The sequence below is a fragment of the Nyctibius grandis genome, chromosome 11 (genome assembly GCF_013368605.1).
Source record: "Nyctibius grandis isolate bNycGra1 chromosome 11, bNycGra1.pri, whole genome shotgun sequence".
Classification (NCBI taxonomy): domain Eukaryota; kingdom Metazoa; phylum Chordata; class Aves; order Nyctibiiformes; family Nyctibiidae; genus Nyctibius; species Nyctibius grandis.
The window spans coordinates 26,975,342-26,993,654 of NC_090668.1; the positions used below are offsets into that span (position 1 = coordinate 26,975,342).

At 43.5% G+C, this 18,313-nt stretch overlaps 1 protein-coding gene across 1 annotated transcript; it reads right to left on the reverse strand.

Annotated features, from left to right (window-relative positions):
- Positions 1-82: 82 nt before the first annotated feature.
- Positions 83-18,214, reverse strand: BLM (BLM RecQ like helicase). The gene is made up of 21 exons (XM_068410334.1): positions 18,077-18,214; positions 17,315-18,003; positions 15,968-16,157; positions 15,418-15,539; positions 14,037-14,169; positions 12,333-13,057; positions 11,082-11,258; positions 10,520-10,638; positions 8,967-9,080; positions 8,124-8,222; positions 7,891-8,039; positions 7,260-7,366; positions 6,473-6,633; positions 5,886-6,081; positions 5,270-5,460; positions 4,084-4,231; positions 3,524-3,723; positions 2,580-2,772; positions 2,003-2,125; positions 1,020-1,227; positions 83-378 (listed from the first exon to the last, which is right to left on the reverse strand). The coding sequence occupies exons 1-21, from the start codon at positions 18,172-18,174 to the stop codon at positions 195-197; spliced, it is 4,326 nt and encodes a 1,441-aa protein (XP_068266435.1). The 5' UTR covers positions 18,175-18,214; the 3' UTR covers positions 83-194.
- Positions 18,215-18,313: the final 99 nt, after the last annotated feature.

An 18,313-nucleotide genomic window follows, 5' to 3' on the forward strand; every position in this document is an offset into this window, starting at 1 on the left:
ACCAGTCAGAGCTCTGTTTACAGTAGAAAGAAAGGTCTAAAGAAGCTTATGAGTTTAAAAACGTTGATTTAATGTGAGGTTTTTGTACTTGACAAACGTGCAAGTCTCAGAAGGTTTAGCAAATGAAACAAAGATTTAATAAAAAATGATTACACACTCAGGGGTTGCTATTATACATATTTACATTCTCCTAGTTACAATATTGAATACGAAGGCTGAAGGAATTGCCTGTTTCTGGGTTTGGGGGGTGCCATAATCCCCAGCTTTCCAGCAGCTCCTTGTGTGCCACTAACACTGCACACTGCTGAGCCGTAGCCCGACGAAGCTGGAGCCTTGGAGCTGGGCGGCCTGTTGGTCCTTCTGTTCCTGCCGTAACCACTGCAAAATGCAGAGAAGGTGTGTGTCAAAGCTGCTCTACTTGCCCCATTCCCTACACCCACGCTGTACTTACATATCATCATTAGATTTTCTGGAAGACTATGCTTTCATTTTTAAGAAGTTGGGTATTTTTAATACACATGGCTGCAGAAATACCTTTGAAAGGTAAATCAAGTGTAGCTGTTGCTCTGGCCTTTGCCTAAGGGCAAGAAGCAGCCTGAAACAGGGACAGAGAATGCTGAACCAACCTGACTCCTATTAATCCAATTAGAGTATCAACATTAAGTGACACTTCAGGGTCAACAGCACTTAATGACTAATATTTTAGCAGATGGGAAGGTGAAAAGGGCAGGAGTAAAACCTACGGAGCTGGGAACTGCTATTTGCTACAAAACCCAAAGACCAGAGTGAGGAAAAACAGGCAGAGGAGGAGACCAACCAGATGCATCCAAATGCTGCGGTCTTGATGCAGGCATTACTTTGTATGGTACAACTGGAGGGAGAAGTTCTGAATTCACAAGGGTCTGGGAACTGAAGTTCAAATATTCCATCAAATCTTTGAAGTTTCAAGCCATCTTTATGGGATCATCATCATGCTATTCTGGACTAAGAAAAGTTACAGATGACCACAAGCAACGTACCCTTTGGGACGGAAGTGCTGGTTGCCACCATTATTTGTCTTTTTCCTCTTTGATTCTCTGAAGTTTGGCGGCCTTTTCCTTTTCCTCCTTTGGTTTGCATCATTGCAAAAATAGCTTGAGGTTGTCACTACATCTTCTGCTTCTTCATCACTCTCGGGTGTGCCAGTGCTCCCCGGAGCTGCGTCCATGCTCTGGCAGGCAGCGTCTTCTACAGACAGACAGGGAGTCAAAACTAATGAAATCAAGACACTGCCTGGGCCTGTCAGACAGAACACACTGACTGTACCAAAACTCCTGTCCGTGCTGTTCAGAGCCTCCTTTGCCCTGCTTTCATGCTGGTGGTGCTCCAGGCTCAGCTAAAGGTGGTTCATGGGTTGGTGCAAAGCAAGGACAGAGGCAGTTTTGGTTTATCTCATGACATAGAGGAATACTGCCCAGTCCTATTTTCTCTAGCTTGGCTTCTTGTCTGAACTATTTTGGCAACACTGGACTTTCTGCGTTTACACTCTCTTCCCTATGTCAGCTGGAAAGAATTATGGAATATACCATAAATACTACAGTCAAATATGGCACTTGTTTTTAAAAACAGCATCAGGAGACACTGATACCCCATACATAGTAGATGCAGGTGTAAAAGTATGCAGGAGGTGCAAGATCTTTAACCTTAAGGTCAGACTTCTCATTATAACTAAGCATATTACATAAATCCCAATAACTAACAGGTTAGGAGCAGAGCAGTCTGCTTAGTTCTCATTTTCCTTTTTTAGCCTTTCAGAGATATGCCGAATTTAACTCGTGAAAAGATTGCAAAAACCTCTGTATGTTCTGAAAGCAGGCAATTGCTCCCTTTTGGTAATTATTAAACTGCAAGAATGAGTTATTTGCTTTTAAAACGAGGTAACTTTTGTGTGAAACTTCTCACGGAGGAGGAGAGAAGGGCATTGAACAGTAAAGCAGCCATTTAGGTACAAAGCATACTAAACCTGGCGTGGTCCACTCAGAGTACTTATCCAGCACTTTAATTATTTCTGCACCGTATTTTTCCAGTTTGTCTTCTGTGACACCATCAATCTGCAGCAGAACCTCCACATCAGATGACAAGGTTTCTGTAACATAACAAAGTACCAATTAGACATGTCAAACAAACTAACTTTATTTAAGAGAGATGATGGTAGAGTATTCTGGAGGAAACTGATTCCTTTTAGTGCCACACTGCATTAAGTCCTTAGGGGAGTAAAGCCTTTCTTGCAGCAGATTTGCTTCTGCTTGGTTAGCACAAAAACTAGTCCAAAAGTCTTTTCTGACACCACTTCAAAGTTTGTGTTGCAGTATGATTACTTGGGTGGCTCTTGTACTTCTCCAGCAGGACTGCAGCGTCATAAACTGCAGCTCCAAGGGACCTGTGCTGTGCCAGCTCCTTCCCCAGGTCTCACCCAGTTACGTCTGCTTAAACCTGTTCTTGCCAAGTGTTAGAAACTAGAATTTCTGTCAGAAAAGGGGACAACTGCACACGCAGCCTGCTGCCGACGGGGGCTCCCAGTAAGGAAAAGCTGGCCTTACCTGCTATTTTCTTTAGAGTTGAAGTATTGAAAATATTGAAGTAATGCACATCAAAGACTTTCCCGAGCATTTTGCACGTGTCCGTAAGCTCCCCGAGGCACTTTTTAACCATCTCTTCCCGCTGGGACATCTTTGCCACAGAAGCCCTTTGCTTTCTGATGGCACTGGCGCTTTCTGTCTCGTGAAACTCCACCTGTTAAAAGAAGCCAATCAATAACTTCAGTCAGGGCAGTTACTGCAGAGCCATCATTGGAATATTGACTGATAACACAGGAAAACAATGAAGGAAACAGAAAGTATTCTTTGACAGACAAAAATAAAAGCTCTCTACCCAGTATACGCTTTTTAAATTATTTTTTTACAGGCTACTCAACCACCCCTAAGTTTCTTCTACAAGGAACTAGCAGAGCGTACACAACACAGGGAAAAAATCCTGAGAACCCAGTTTACAGCTAGCTTTAAAGAGAGGTCACTAGGTCTAATGCTGAGGGCTCTTCTCCAAACACAGCACTAATGCAGAGGAGACACTGCCTCAAGCAATTCTGGGACTGGTTCCATGACCTTCTTGAAGTGCATTTTCCATCAGAGCTCACCAATGACTGAAAAAAAAATGGAGCAGAAAATGCAGGAGAAGGTAGCACTGTTCCTTCTTCTTAGCTAGCTTTTTCTGTGTTGGCCATAACTTCCCTTTCTTGTCAAGCTGGAATCAGATGGATGTGGGGAGAAGAGAAAGATTTAATCCTCTCCAGTCCTCTCAAGCTCACCTTTTGCCTCACAACACTATTATTAGAATACTGGACTGGAAATCATGCTTGCTGGACTCTGTTCCCTGCATCTGCTAAAGATTAGTTCCTGTACTTCAGCTGGCAGGCAAGCTATGTTTCACCTAGCACGTCCCTTACAACAACACATTAGAGGAAAAATAAAAATTAATTGTTACACACCTGCAGTGATCCATCTAGCACAGCCTGAGCTTTCTCTCCGAGAGTTACATATGCTACTGCTTGGTCGTTAGCCGTGATGTACAAATCTTCATCCAGAATCTTGTCCAAGACCAGTTTTCTAAACAGTCTTTCAACATTATGCCTTGAGTAGGCAGCTCCCTTCCCAAATATTCCAGACTGAATCTTCGCACTCTTTGTACCTGTGCAACAGCAATCACAGGGTTACCCTGCCATTCAGAAGCCTACATACATATGTATTTGCAGACCTGTGGAAGATTCCCAAGGGTATTCCATAGTCTAAGCACATAAAAAAATGCATTTAAGCACCAAAAACCCCAAGCACCACCAGAAAACTAATATCACTATAGCAACCTGAAACGGATTAAAGCTTTAGCCTCATTTATTTTGTATCATTTACCACCGAGAGATTCCTGGGAAGAATAATTTTGCAAAATATATCTTGTTTTAAACCACTGCTGGTATTGCGCAGACCTGATACTTAGTCAGGGATTTATGCACCAAGTCTACTCAGGTGTTGTGTCTGGGAGAACAGTACTCACCTAAGAAAATGTCTACCATCATATTCAATGTGTATCTGCCAGAACCTGTGTTTCTCTTCCCATTTGTTCGGCCCATTTGCCCACAATGCTCTTGTACAAATCTTATAATGCTCTTCACTTCATCCGTTACATTTCTTGATTTGTAATCCTATTAAAACAGACTCGATGAGGAAACAACGTTATGTGCTTCTGTCCTGATTCAAGTTGTTACTGACAACCTTGTTTTTCATAATTGAGCTTTCTCCAGTCATTAATTCATTTTGTTCCAAACACAGAAACAGTGATTTTCTAGTTCATACACCTACAGGGATAAACTATAGTCACAGGAACTCTGGGTTTAAGATAACTCTGGAAAATGCAATAATACCCACCAACTGACAGTGTATCATCTCTATTGTGTTAATTCTATGGGGTGAGCTGCAAGATTGCTGGTGAATACTCATAATCAAGGTAAATTGTTTGGAAAGCATTCCCGTAATTACTCTCCTGCCATGCACTAGAACTTACACCTCCAATATGCATTAAAATGAGAAGAATGGACCAAATATGCATGTTTCTAGTCAATTTTTATTACAGTCACAGCTGTGTAAGGTAATGCTTCAAACACAGGACTGAGAAGCACTATCATCAGGTACAAAACTGATCTGGTTTATAGAGACCAGTAACCCCTCCCCGTCTGTTTCAACAGCTGTCTTCTCTTCTACTCCCTTTCCTGCCATTAACAAGTTTGCTTCAGTCCTTGGTGAGCAAACCCTCATCTTTGGCCACCTCAAGCAGCACACACCTCCTAACGTGGCACTTGTGCTACTCTGGCAGCACAAAGCTGCCCTGAAAACACCAGAAGAGGCAGCTGAAGGGATTTCCCTGTAGCCATTCCAGTGGATCCCATCTTAGCTCCTGCCTCCTATAAGCACTGTAGCCAAGAAAATCAACACTAAGGAACACCCTCACACCTTGCTAGCCCTCCTCTGACAGAAATAGGAGTGTCGTAAGTCCACAGATAGCCCGTGTAATTCCACTCTAGGTTAAACCCTGGAAATAATTCGAAGCATCCAGCATCACCAAAACACAAGACATCTTACTCATTTTCTCCATTTGCCTCCCCAAATGTCATGTAAGCATTTTTTAATGCAGCTAAATGCAAAATCAGTTTAACACCACTACAAATAAAAGCTGTGATTTTTACCTTATTTCTGCTGCAGTTATCACAAATTACTTCTGGGTGATCTTTACAGAAGGTGGGATTAAAATTAGTTTCCCCAAAGTAGGCCAAAAGCTGAATTCTCCGGCAATCAACTACGTTCTCACAGTAGTGAACCATACTGTACAGGTTGTTAAAGTGGGTCTGTCTCGTGTGACTGTTTCCATCTTTCTCCACTGAAATGCAATAAATTCAATTGTATTTGTTAAATCTGCACCTCTGCATTTTTTTATATTATCAGATAGACAAAACACAATATTCTTTTTTGCTTCAAAAAAGATGAGTAGGTTAGTACAGAACTAACCTTGGACAGATTTTACCTCTAAAGTTTTAAAGAATGGAGAAGGGAAATAAGACCAGAACGACAAGAATCAAGAGATGGCTATGTATGAAGCAAAATGTTTCTGACTAAAATTAAGTGACAAAAATCTTCCATTACAGAAAACCATTCAGGTAAAGACACACAGTTCTCCCATCCTTGCAATGCCAAACTGTATGTGGCACTTCTAAACGAGCAAGTAACACAGTCTAAATAAACCAGAGACCTGTGACTAAAGTGACTTAATATTGTCTCTATTAGGTTACAACCATGAGAACTCACTTAGTATCAGCCTTCTAAGTCTGGTGACATCACTGTAGCTGTAGAAGAGCAGACAGTGAGACATGTCACCGTCTCGTCCAGCCCTGCCCGATTCCTGGTAGTAACCTTCTATAGATTTAGGAAGGGAAGCGTGGATAACGTAGCGTACATCAGGTTTATCAATGCCCATTCCAAAGGCAATTGTCGCACATATAACCTAGGAAGGAAATAATTTGTTACACAGAGTTATGGAAGTTATTCATGCAGCACTCTGCACCGAAAATAGGTGATCAGAAGTAGGAAACTGTGCAGAACCTAGAATTTCAGTAGTAACACTGCAAGATGAGTACAAAATAGCCCAAACACTTCTCCTTTCAGGAGAGCTATGCCAGACAAAGAGAAAATTCCAAATTTGAGTCTCAATATACAAAAGCTCCGAATAAAAAGACAGCTAACATGTTTTGGCAGATCTGTTCAGATCAGTTACTTAATGCTGCATCTGATTTGGCAAGAACGTTACACAACTTCGCTTTTATTTACTAGGCCAAGAGGGATACAAGTGCTCTAGATTCTATTCACTTTTTTCCCCCCAGTTGCTTTTCTTTTACCTGGCATCCTTCTTGGTTAATCCACTTCTTCTGTACAAGATCTCTGTTGGAGTCAGGGAGGCCAGCATGATAGGCAAGCGCAGCCAGACCTTCCTTCTGCAGAATAGCCGCTGTTGTGTCACACTCATGACGTGAAAGGCAATAAATTATTCCAGAGTCATCTGGAAATATATAAAAAAAAGGATTTATGCTACGATACAGCTTTATTCCCTTTCACTTGCTTAACAGTCATACCTGTGAAGCAAATACATTTATTCCAATAGGGAGAGGTTGGTAAGTGTAATGCAATAACTGCTTAATAATAACGTAATTTCATTAATATCAGATGTTTTTGTGAGCCTGGTGTAGTCAGCTTCCAGCGGCAGGAGCTGCAGGACTCCAAAAGGCAGCCTACAAAGATAATAATCTCTGAAGAGATCTTCAAGGGGAACCACAGATAAGCAGACCAACAGAATTAAACAATTAAAACAGTACGGATATTAGATGTCCTTTATGATCTGAAGATACGATGCTAAAAGGTCTGGCAACCTCCAGAAAGATTACTCAAGAGCATCACCATGATTTACTTTTCCATCTTAACTTGAACTCTTAACTTTAGGATGCCCATAAATCTGATTTCCATTATCAACGATATCATTTTGCCTCCAACATGTTGTTCTTGTAAGTATAGTAGCTGCTTACAGAAAGGCACAAGTTTGGGGTTTTTACAGCATTATAGAAGCTTCTCCTGCCTGAAAAAGTAGTCCATAAAAACGCACGCAAGCACACTGTGCTGCCCAGTACTCACGTGGATGATATTTTTTAATCCATTCCAAGCAATCCATTGCCACCTTCTTTGGCTTCTTGGGCAATACATCATACTTCAAGTTATGCCTGTTGAAGCTCATTGTAAACCTAAAACACGACAGTTCATGGGTGCTCGTCAGCTTTATGGGTGCAGTAATACTTTCAACTAGGCATTGACTGGAACGTCCCAAATTCAACTAACTACTATTTTTCCATTGTGTACAACGAAAACACCACAACACAATCCAGGCCCGATGGCATCTCATTGTCTGTGTTACTGCCAATGCTAATTAAAAACCACTTCCAGCTTTTACAGTTTTCCAGCATTCTCATGGAAAGCACCCGAAAATACAAGTTGCACATTTTGTCAGTGACACAGAAAATTTCATAATGTTATTTTCTATTAAACAGCTTCCTTAATCATCCAAGGAAGAGTTTGGTAAGTTTTTTTTCTTGTTACTTTATTATTTTGCATATAACTCCCATTAAATTCCATGCATACATTCTCATTTAATCAGACACAACTACATCAGTATCTCAGATGGACCTGGCTTCTCTTACTGTACTAAGTTTTCCTCTCAAAATTTCTGCAGCACAAACAAAGGGTTTCAGGAAACTTCTGAGCAACTTACACTTGTGGTTTTAGCATCTCGAGCTGGTTCTGAATGTCCTTCTGTACCCTGGGGTTGGCAGTGGCAGTGAGAGCCATCATAGGAACAGAGTGAAACCTCTTGCGGAGCATATTCAGGCGTTTGTAGTCTTGTCGAAAATCATGACCCCACTAGTTCAAAAACAAAATTTAAGTGTGAGTGAGCAAGATGCTCCAAGTCTTCTGCCATTTTGAAAAACAACTCAGGGTTTTTACCTGGCTGACACAGTGGGCCTCATCAATGACAAAACGTGCTAGGAGGTTCCTGTTGTAGAGGTTTTCCAGGGCTGACATCAGTCGGCCGCTTGCACAGACCTAGGTGCACACCCACCCGTGGCGTTAGAAAGCAGAGTAAAGCCTCACCCTACCTAAGAGTACAGAAATAATTGTTCTGTACAGCAAAGTTAATCCTGAATGCCCAGGTAAAGCCTGACAGCATAAAGGAGATGGCAAATCGGCTTCATTCTGATTGGCAACGAAGCAGCTGGTGTGGGAGTACCAAAAGGTTCTGGATCATCTACCCAGACATCCTACAATCTGAGTAAATTTAAGTGACTTATGTCACGAAAGACAGGGAAAGACAACGCTGAAGAAAGAAACAATCAGCACACTAAAGACTCCCCTCTTACACAGCTCTTGTAGAATAACATAATTTTTTAAGGCAGCATCTAATTAAGTACAGGGCAATCTTTAGACAATCACCTATTACCTTGACAGAGTTACATATTTTTCCCTGTATTATGCTACTCATAGTAGTCTAGATTTTAATAGCTACTTGACAGCAATTAGCCACTAACATGTAGTAAGATATATTGAAATGGATGGGTATGGGGCTTTTGTTTTAAGAATTTAAATTGTACTGATGTACTCAGTTCTCATTCTTTGTTAATTACTGATTAAAATTAGTTACATCTGTGCAGTCTTAACGAATTATCTAAAAAATATTTAACATTTTTTTTCCCCAGAAGCCTACTCTAAATTCAGTGTTTCCCCTTCAATACTTTGTAGCATCCACTTCTTGTTGCCTCTCTGATTTTACAATTCAAAGCAAATACAAACCTTCTCAGGGGTAACATACAGAAGCTTTATTACAGGATCTTTCTTTGACAATTGCATATATATTTTTGAAGCATCAGCATCTGTTCTGTCACCAGTCAGATATGTTGCAGCAATCTATATTAAAAAATACATATTAAGTTTTAATGTGTGCAAAACAGAAGCATCTCCAAATATAGTCCTATGTCTAGTTATAAACCAGATAAAAAAGTATATGCATTTACTATCCTCAGTGAATATAACATTTTCTGTGTCATTACAGATAACACTCGAACCCCCACTGTACTCTAGACATCACAGAATTTTTCTAATGATAAAAGCAAAAGACTTAAGCCAAATTCTATTCTTCTGCTCCCAACTCTACCAACAGACCAAGAGCTGACATAGGGGATGTGTCTGCTTTCTTTGAACTCTCTCTCCAGTAAAGAAAAGAGAGGTGGTGTTTGTTTATTGCTCAATACACTGTAAGTTTGAGATTTAATTCAGAAAATAGAGATCTTAAGAAACAGAGTTTCCAAGCAGCACAAAAAACCAAGAACACCCTCAATAACAGTGCTCACATAGAACAATATTGCATCAGAAGAGATTGAATACAACTTGGAGCAGCAATTTACTATTAAATCTGAACGTGTAAGTTACTATTCATGCTAAATAGTAACAAAGGAATTAGATCATGAGCACAAAAGCGATGTAAGAAAAGGTCACATCAACAGAGCTAGTTCTGCTTCCGTGTCTCCTCTTCCTCTCGCAAGAGGCAGCTGCAGCTCTGCAGAGATTTCTTCTGGAGCTACAAATTCCCAGGAGTCACAGAGCCAGTTCAACTGTTACAGCCATGGCACCCTGAATGCCAGACAGAGCAAAGAGCAGGGCCAAAGCTTGGTGTTGTGCAATAGTCACTCAATGGTGGACAACCATTCAAGGGCCACGTCCAGTCAGACTATCAAAAACCGTACTTCATGAGGGAAGGATTTGTCTCAGCTTCAAAACCCTGTGTCATAGTCCCTTCGGTCTCCTACCCCAAAGCATCTCTGTATTTTTGCCCTAAAACGTGTTATCCACCTTTGTTTCCCCGATCTCTCAATCCCAATAATACACTAAGGATGAAAAAGACACTTCACTGAGGCAAAAGCAGTTCATAAGTGGTCAGCCTTAGGGACACACATCTGCACTTGCATTTCTTTCCTCTGTGTATGACTTTTCCAGAAATGCTTAGCATCTCCAGAACCCTCCTAGCTCAGGAATCGTTAGTGCTTGTTTCTGCTGCTCCTGTTTAGGTGTCTAAATACAAGTCTCACAATCTAAGAATCAAGTGTCTGTACTTGAAAACTAAGCGCCAGTAACAAATGGACACAAGTATCAATAAATCTAGAGGTTAGACTGCCAAGATACTCGAGTTCATCTAATTTAGTTCTTCCTACACAACTCTGTGTGCCTTTTGCAGTTTCCATCTAATCAATTTTTGCATTTATATTTGAGAGACATAAGATTTACTGTAAAATTTCAGCTAATTCACTTATCTGCAGTTTAACTAAATAAAGTAAGCTGGCTGAACTTACATCTAAAGTCTTCAGTTTCTGAACTTGATCTATTATCAGCGACCTCAATGGAGAGATGACAATAGTGACTCCAGCAGAGACACACGCTGGTAACTGGTAGCACAAGCTTTTACCACCTCCTGTAAGGATTAAACAGAACATAACAAATGTCAGACACCAAGAGCAGACACAGTGTGGAGGAGCAGAATAGGGGAGACCTATTTCTTACTTCCCCTTTTACAGCCCTTTCAGAAACAAGGAACTTTTACCAATGACTGCCTCTAACGTGATACCTGTAGAGGTAGTTAGGAAGAGTTATCACGTGAAAGGAAGGAAGAGTTATCACGTGAAATATTATGGCAGGCAGCAATTCAGTCACCTTGTTCAAAACACCACAGTGTATATAATATTCCAGAAATCCTGCAGCCACAGAACTCAAGCAGCACAATTTATCGCCACCTCCACAAAGGCACAGAGAAAGAGAGAAGTTTGCCACGGGCCTTGCAAAAGGAGCTTCAGGTGTTTATTTCTCAAGTGCCAGAGCTCAAAAGCCTGCAGCTGTGTGGTGTTTGGAGACACATACCAGTGGGCATCAAGATGAAACAGTCTTCACCCAGAAGAGCAGCGTTGATGGCCTCCAGCTGATTTGTCCGAAAACAGTGCAAACCAAACTTTTTGTGAAAAATGTTCATCATTTCTCCAGAATGGGAAAATTTCACCCCCCTGAAACGTTCCAGGGCAGGGTTATTAACCAGCGGATCTAGCAGACAAAGAAAATGTACTGACAATAAGTTACACTATCAAGCTGTGCTATCCCTCGTGCAACATAAAACTGCTTCACTGTAACAGATGCCTTAGGCACCACCTCGGCCCTTTAAGCCTTTTAAACTTAAATCATGACTTACTAAAAAAAATTGCATTCATCTACAATTTAAGACCAGCTAAAGTGTGAATTTTGATTATATGTGAGTCTCTGGAGACAAGCCTCTTACCCATAACTGTATAAAATGCATAGTCTTAGGCTGACAAACTTCCTCTCTGTCACAACTGGCTAACATTTCCACCTCCCCCTTTACCAACCCCTTCCTACAGGAGCCACAAATAACACCGACCCACCCCTGTGCCCCAGGGGATTAGGTCTGCTTCAACAAGTGCCCATTTTTGAATGTTTTGCATAAACAGCTACAATGGTTGCACAGCTTTGAATTAGCAACTGCAGAATCATTATTTAATTAAACCACAGAAACATTCTAGTTTCCAATTTTAGCAGCTTCATCTTCCCAGCAGCCTGCAACCTGCATGGCAAATAAACATTCAAGAAGTTCGGCATCTCTTGGAGGAAAGAGACCAGAAGATGACTTTGCAAAGAGAAACCAAAAGAACTTTCCACAGAAACAAAAGGCATTGGTGTCACCTACAATAAGTTACTTGGCTTTAGGTTTAAAAATAAGTAAATAGAAATTTAAAAAGGGAAAGACAGTAATCCTAATGAGCATAATTTAGCACAGCCTGAAGGGAGGTTGTAGTGGAGTGGGAGTCGGCCTCTTCTCCCAGGCAACCAGTTCTAGGACAAGAGGACACAGCCTCAAGCTTGGCCAGGGGAGGGTCAGGTTGGACATGAGGAAGCATTTCTTCTCAGCAAGGGTCATTAGCCATTGGAAGGGGCTGCCCAGGGAGGTGGTGGAGTCACCATCTCTGGAGGGGTTTAAGAAAAGCCTGGACATGGCCCTTAGTGCCCTGGTCTAGTTGCCATGGTGGTGTCAGGGCCATGGTTGGACTCGATGAGCCCAGAGGGCTCTTCCAACCTCATTGATTCTGGGATTCTGCGATTTACCTGAACGGTTCTTTGTTGCCATGAAGCAGCTTGATTTTGGAGCAGCAGGAGTTGATACACCAGCAGATCCTTTGGCTCTGGACATTATCTTTGACAACAGCGATTTGGCAGGTGGCCCTTCCCTGACGGGCTGATACAACGGCGTAGACGGCGTCTCAGGCGCCGAAACGTTCACCGAATTCTCCCAGCCCTCATCAAAATCATCAATATCGAAGTGATCAAGGTCAAAGTCTGTATCGTTTATACCTAAACTGTCCCCTGCAGGAGCTCTGCCCTGACCTTTCAGGGCTGTGCTGGTAATGGGCCTCTCCAGCAGATAACCCTTCCCACCGTTTCTCACCCCTGGTTTTTCACGCCAGCTGCTGTCGAAGGACCTCTCTGAAGGGAGCCTGAGGGAAGGTCCCTCTGTGCCATTTCCCTTGGAAGAAGACAGTGCTGCAGTTTCTGGGCAGATGATCTCCTCAATACTTTGCTTAGAGGCATAAGAGGTATCCAAGGTTTGATTTTTTTTAGCAGAAAAACTGCTTGAATTAACAGTCCCAGAAAGCATAGAGGGGAGGTTCGGTGAGTTTCTGTCAGAACTGAAGCTCCAGTTTGGGCCAGAACCCCGAGCAGTGACGGGACGTGCGAGAGGGCCCCGCTCCACACATGCCTTCCCGTTCCTAGGAACAGTGGTGTTTGTGCTACCGTGGTTCAAAGTGACAGAATTAGCCAGCAATTTTCTCCTGGGAGAGAAGGGAAGGAAGAAGAAAAAAAATATTTAGTCACAAGCAATGATTGATCAAGTTCTACAACATATACTGAACAGTTTTGTCTCTCTCCTATTAAAAATATTAACATATGGTGGTTCCATCGTATTCTGTGTCAGTATGTTTTAAAAATATTTCAAACAAATCTAGGGAAGAAAGAATAATACTCAGTTGAACAAAATAATTACAAAATGACTACATCTTCTCTGCAGATATAAAATAAAAGAACTCCTAACAGCAAGGAACTGATCCAGGCAAGGTAGAGCATGAAACAAAAACAAAAACCTTAGAGGCACAAACCTTAAGTTAAAAAGTAAACATATGCTTCAACCAAATTATGTTTTTATGTCCTTCTGAAGCCTATGTCTGACTACAGTAATAAGAGGAAATACCATAAATTAGTTTTACTGAGTGTTCAGAAAAAGCACATAGTCCTGGTCCAGTAAAAGAACAAAACAAAACCCCAAATCTCAATACTTTGTCTACAGATTATGTCATCAGATGATGTTAAAGCAGCAGGTTGCAGTAGCAGTAATCAGATTGAAAGATGACAAGTCCATGGATATCAGAAGTCATAATCGCTGTAGTCAGTGACAGCAAGTCTTACAAAGGGAATATGAAGTGAATGCCTCCGGTTACAAGCAATCAGGGTGACACATAGCAGGTTATATCACATCACCCTGCTGCTTTGGAAGCATCTGGTGCTAGTCACCTTCCAGAGGACAGATGCAGGACTACCTATGCCTCAGACTGAACGTGGAACTGGAGAGAACACTGGGATTGTTACTACTTCCAGCAGGTTTGGGGATTATTTTTAATTCATTCACTCAGTAGTTTTAAGCTTTTAAAAACCTCCCTCTGTATCGCCTTTTCCAGTGTGACAGAGGAGACACCTGCAGGCACACCACCGCCTCACAGGGGCGCAGCGAGGCAGGGGCTGCTCCTCAAAGCGTACCTGAGATCTCTCTGCTGCAGAAGCTCTTTCGCACACGACAGAGACTGAAGCTCGTGGAGTGGAATGGCATCCACCAGCGTACAGATACCATCCATGACGCCGTAGAGGTGCTGGTCCAAATGCAAGCCTTTGCCTGGCAGATGGAGTGAGTTTAGCATACAGCAATACTAATTTTTGTTAGAGTATGTAACAAGATGATACCACTCTCTCAAAAGAGAGAGTAAAGGGCAGTAGATCAGTCTAAATAATATCTATTTTGACTTTTTAAAAAGTCCATTCACATAAAGAAACTCTGTGCATAATTAGTCTACATATTTCTGCCCTTGCCTTTTAATTCTCTCTCTCTCTCTCTCTCTCTCTCTATTTTTCAAACCTCATCACAGTTCTTTCAGACTTATTTCCAAAACCCACTCAAGTTCACGTTTTGCTTATCTCAAATTACCCCTCTCCAAACACACTAAAACACATTTTATCAAATATTACATTGCAATTCTAGTCTAGAAAGTACCATAGAAAACCTCCCACGCGTGAAAGTCAGCGTTTGTCACCTCTTGACCTTCCCTTCCAAGCTTGGTGCCACTGCAAACCACCCAGATTTTGCCAGTGAACTGCACTTGACCTCAAAATGCTGCTACCAGGGGTGTGATCCCTCGGACTAAATCCTGGCCTCTGCTACACCCGCCGAACTCCGCTGTACCTGGTGGTCAGAAGGGCCCCTCTCACGACAAGCTAACGGTCCAAACTGCCCAGAGTTTGCCACAGGTACACTGAAGTATGCTGAGATGGAGCTTGACTACATCGATTTCCAGAACAGCATTGTTAAAACATAAACATAAAAACACTGCTCTGGGTATTTATAAACACAACCCTTTAAATGCCACTGTAGAACAGTGCCATAAGCTACATTTGTATGTATCTCGAGAGGAGAGATCTGCAGCCTTAAAACCAGGCTGGGCCACACCTATACTGAGTAACTTTTCATTCTGCAAGTGTAACCCAGGAACATGTTAGCTCAGCCCTTCCCAAAGGCAGCACCTGTGGGGGTCACGGGGAAGCACTGCCACAGCTCCAGCTTACAGGGACGTGTCTGTGCCGTAGCTGACTTGGGGAACGATTTGGTCAACTTGTGCTTTTAAGTTCTGGCAAGGAGGTCTGTGCAGTATCCCAGGCTGGTACTGAGAACCCCAGAATCAGTGTTGGACAACAGCCCCGAGTCCACACAACATCTGACAATCCTGTACGAGACTCAGTCCACAGCTTCCTCGTCCCCGTCGGTCACTGTTAGTTAATGCTCTCAGACTACTTGGGATACGCAGGAGAACAAGAAGCTGCAAACCATCCCCAAAATCTAAGGCATAAAACTTCCAAATGCTTCGTGTACCTGCATCCTCCACACCAGGATCACTTCCAGCAACAGGCTGCATTGTGGCCATCTGTCCAGGCTTGGACTCGATGCTGCTGGCTGTGGGTCTTCCACCGGTAGGAGATTCTTTGAAAATATTACTAACATTAAAAGAAAAAGTCATTAAAATAAGAAAAAGTCATCTGTAAACTAACGTAATTCCATAAGAGAAGTTTATCTTTTAGAATAACACTTAAGATGTGTGGAAAAGATAAAACAAATTTCTGAAAACCCCGTTAAAATCGAGGCAGCTGAGCAGTCTGTCACTCCTATGCACCAACACGTAGAGGCTTGTTTCAATCATTTTTTTTTCCTCCCACTACAAAAGGAAAAATAACTCTGCTTTTTCTGAAGCACAAGCCACCTTACACCATGGCCATAAACCAAAAAGTATTTCATAAAACATTAATAGCAGCTGTCAATGCTCACCTGCCAAGCAACAAACAGACACCATCGACTCAATCTGTAACTTCTTAACGAGTGTCACATCTGTCTTGGTACTTTTTAAAGTCAATGAGCTTTGTTTTACCTAATGCTTTTCACAGAAGGCGAGAAGGAAGGCAGCTCTTCTTCAGGGGAGGGTGGGACAATATCTAGGTAATCACCCTCATCAAGCTCAGTGCCTGTGAAGGGCTCGATGTCGGCCTCACCCCACTCTGGGGGGCTGTTTTTCTCATCACTGCTTGGCTTCTGGCTCACACCACTTTTATCATCAGCAGCTGGAAGAGAAGTGTGTTAACATTGCTGGGTAACACTGCAAACTCATTCTAGTATAAACAAAAATGCAACTGAACAGAGGGAAAAAATTACTCGCCAGATTTCAAAACACTCGTTTAATAGAGTTTCTGACTTTTAAAGGACAAAAAAATTTATTACTGCTCCCTTTTTCTCCCCATTAAAAACAGAAAAAAAGCCCACAAACCCTCTTTAAATGGAAAAGTTACACAGCTTGCCTATAGTTATCTTACCCTGTCAGAAGAGAAAAACTTAAGAAGTATATTTTCCTGCAAGAAGTTTTATAGAAAACTATTGTTTGATTATATACTAGCTTAAAAAGCATGTAGACTCATCAACTAGCATAGCCCCTGTACTGGAATTAGAAGGTAAATTTACATGCATGATGCCTTATAAGATAAAACCTACTAAGAAAGGCCAATATCATTAATGTATTAAAATTCATTTCACAGAAAGCAGGGAAAAGGCAACAAAATATTCTTAAGAAGAAAAATACAGTTCACAAATCCTTTCACCCTTTAGTGTAACGGCAGCATCACAGAACACCGCTCAATATCATCCAGTTGCAGAAGTGTATTCATTTCACAACTAAAGATCAAAAGTTTCAAAACATAACAGGTAAGGCATGTCAAATAGAGAAGCTAAGAGGAACCCAGAGCTGCCAAGGAAGCACTGACTGGTGCTCATCAACTTCTTGGTCATGATCAAGAGTTGGAGTTTTTTGGGGGTTTTTTGTTGGTTGGTTTGTTGTTTTTTTTTTAAATCAAGAGAGATTTCTTTTTCTGGTTTAATATTTCTCATCATTACATTTAGGCATATGATTATTTTATGATTCTTTTGTATGAATTAAGTGCTTTTCTTTCTGTAACATGCCGACAGATTGTTGCTCTTCGTTTCTGGAATGCACTATGGGAAATCTTGCAACTCCAACGCTACCGTGGGACCAGCTGCTACTTCTGCCACTCTTTACAGCCCTGCACTCCACAAGCTGTGGTTACCAGAACGAGATCCACGTACCCACGACCACTTGGCAGATATAAGCCCACAGCTCCCTCGGATTTCTGAAAAAATCAAAGCCCTTGCTGTGCAAACATGAACCTATTTTCATCTAGCTCACTGGCGCTTTACAATAAATCGTTACCTGGGTGAGCCTCTCCCCTGTCGTCATCCAAAATCACGTCAGCAGATAAATCCTCCCAAAGGCCCTCGCCCACAGCCTTGTTAGCGCTGCAGGGAGCGGAATCCTCAAGACAGATCAGAGATTGCTGCGACAAGGGTCGTGGTTCAGCCTCTGGAGAGGTCTCCCTGCGCCCCAAGGTGCCCGTGTCCTCGCCCACGGCCCCGGGAGAGCCGGGCGGCTCCTCCAGGCGGGGCTGTGGCCTCTGCGAGGCCTTGCAGGCGGCCCGCTGCCCCTTGGGGGACAGCACCGGCGGCCTGCCGTACTTCTTCTCGATTCCTGATAAATCAAAGTCGTCAATGTCATCCCACTCATCCTCTATGGTGATGACGGGGCCAGGCGCAGGGCCGGGCCCGGCCTCCCGGGCCGGAGCGCCGCGCAGCCCCTCGGCCACGCTCCTCTGTGCGGAGACCGCGGGGCCTCTCGCCGCCTCCCGAGGCCTGGCACAGGCCGGCCCGAGGCCCCGTCCCCCGGACACCGCCGGGGAGAACCCGGGGATCTGTGTCCTCTTGTCCTTGGCGGCACGGAGGGGCGAGGCGGGCGCGGCCAGGGAGGTGTTCACGTCTTTGTCCCTCAGTGCCGAGGCGGCGGCGGGGCCCCGCGGCTCCCTGGGCCCGGCGCCGGCCGGAGAGGTCTTCTTGAAGGTAAAGCCCCTGCAAGAGACGAGCCCCGTCAGCGCCCCGCCGCCTCCCGCTGCCCTCCGCCGCCCGCCGCCGCGGTACTCACGCCGGCCGGTGCCGCGGCGGGGGCGGCTTGCTGAGGGCTCCGCGGGCCGAGTGGAGCTGCAGCTGCTCCCGCAGGTTGTTCTGCGGCACAGCCGCCATGACGGGACTGGTGGGGGGGGGGGACGAGGCCGCCCCGCCGGCGGGGGGCGCGCTCCGCGGGGCCGCCCTCACCGCCCGCTCCCCGCCGCCCCCTTCACATTCGGCGCCAAAACACGGCCCGCCCCGCCATTGACTGGAC

Excerpts from the sequence above, each read along its gene's own strand:
- BLM (XM_068410334.1), bottom strand. The coding sequence starts at position 18,174 with ATGGCGGCTGTGCCGCAGAACAACCTGCGGGAGCAGCTGCAGCTCCAC. Across the intron at positions 6,634-7,259 it reads GATTAAAAAATATCATCCAC|ATGACTCTGGAATAATTTAT; the intron begins GTGAGTACTGGG and ends ATATATTTCCAG. Across the intron at positions 2,126-2,579 it reads AACTCTAAAGAAAATAGCAG|AAACCTTGTCATCTGATGTG; the intron begins GTAAGGCCAGCT and ends GTTATGTTACAG.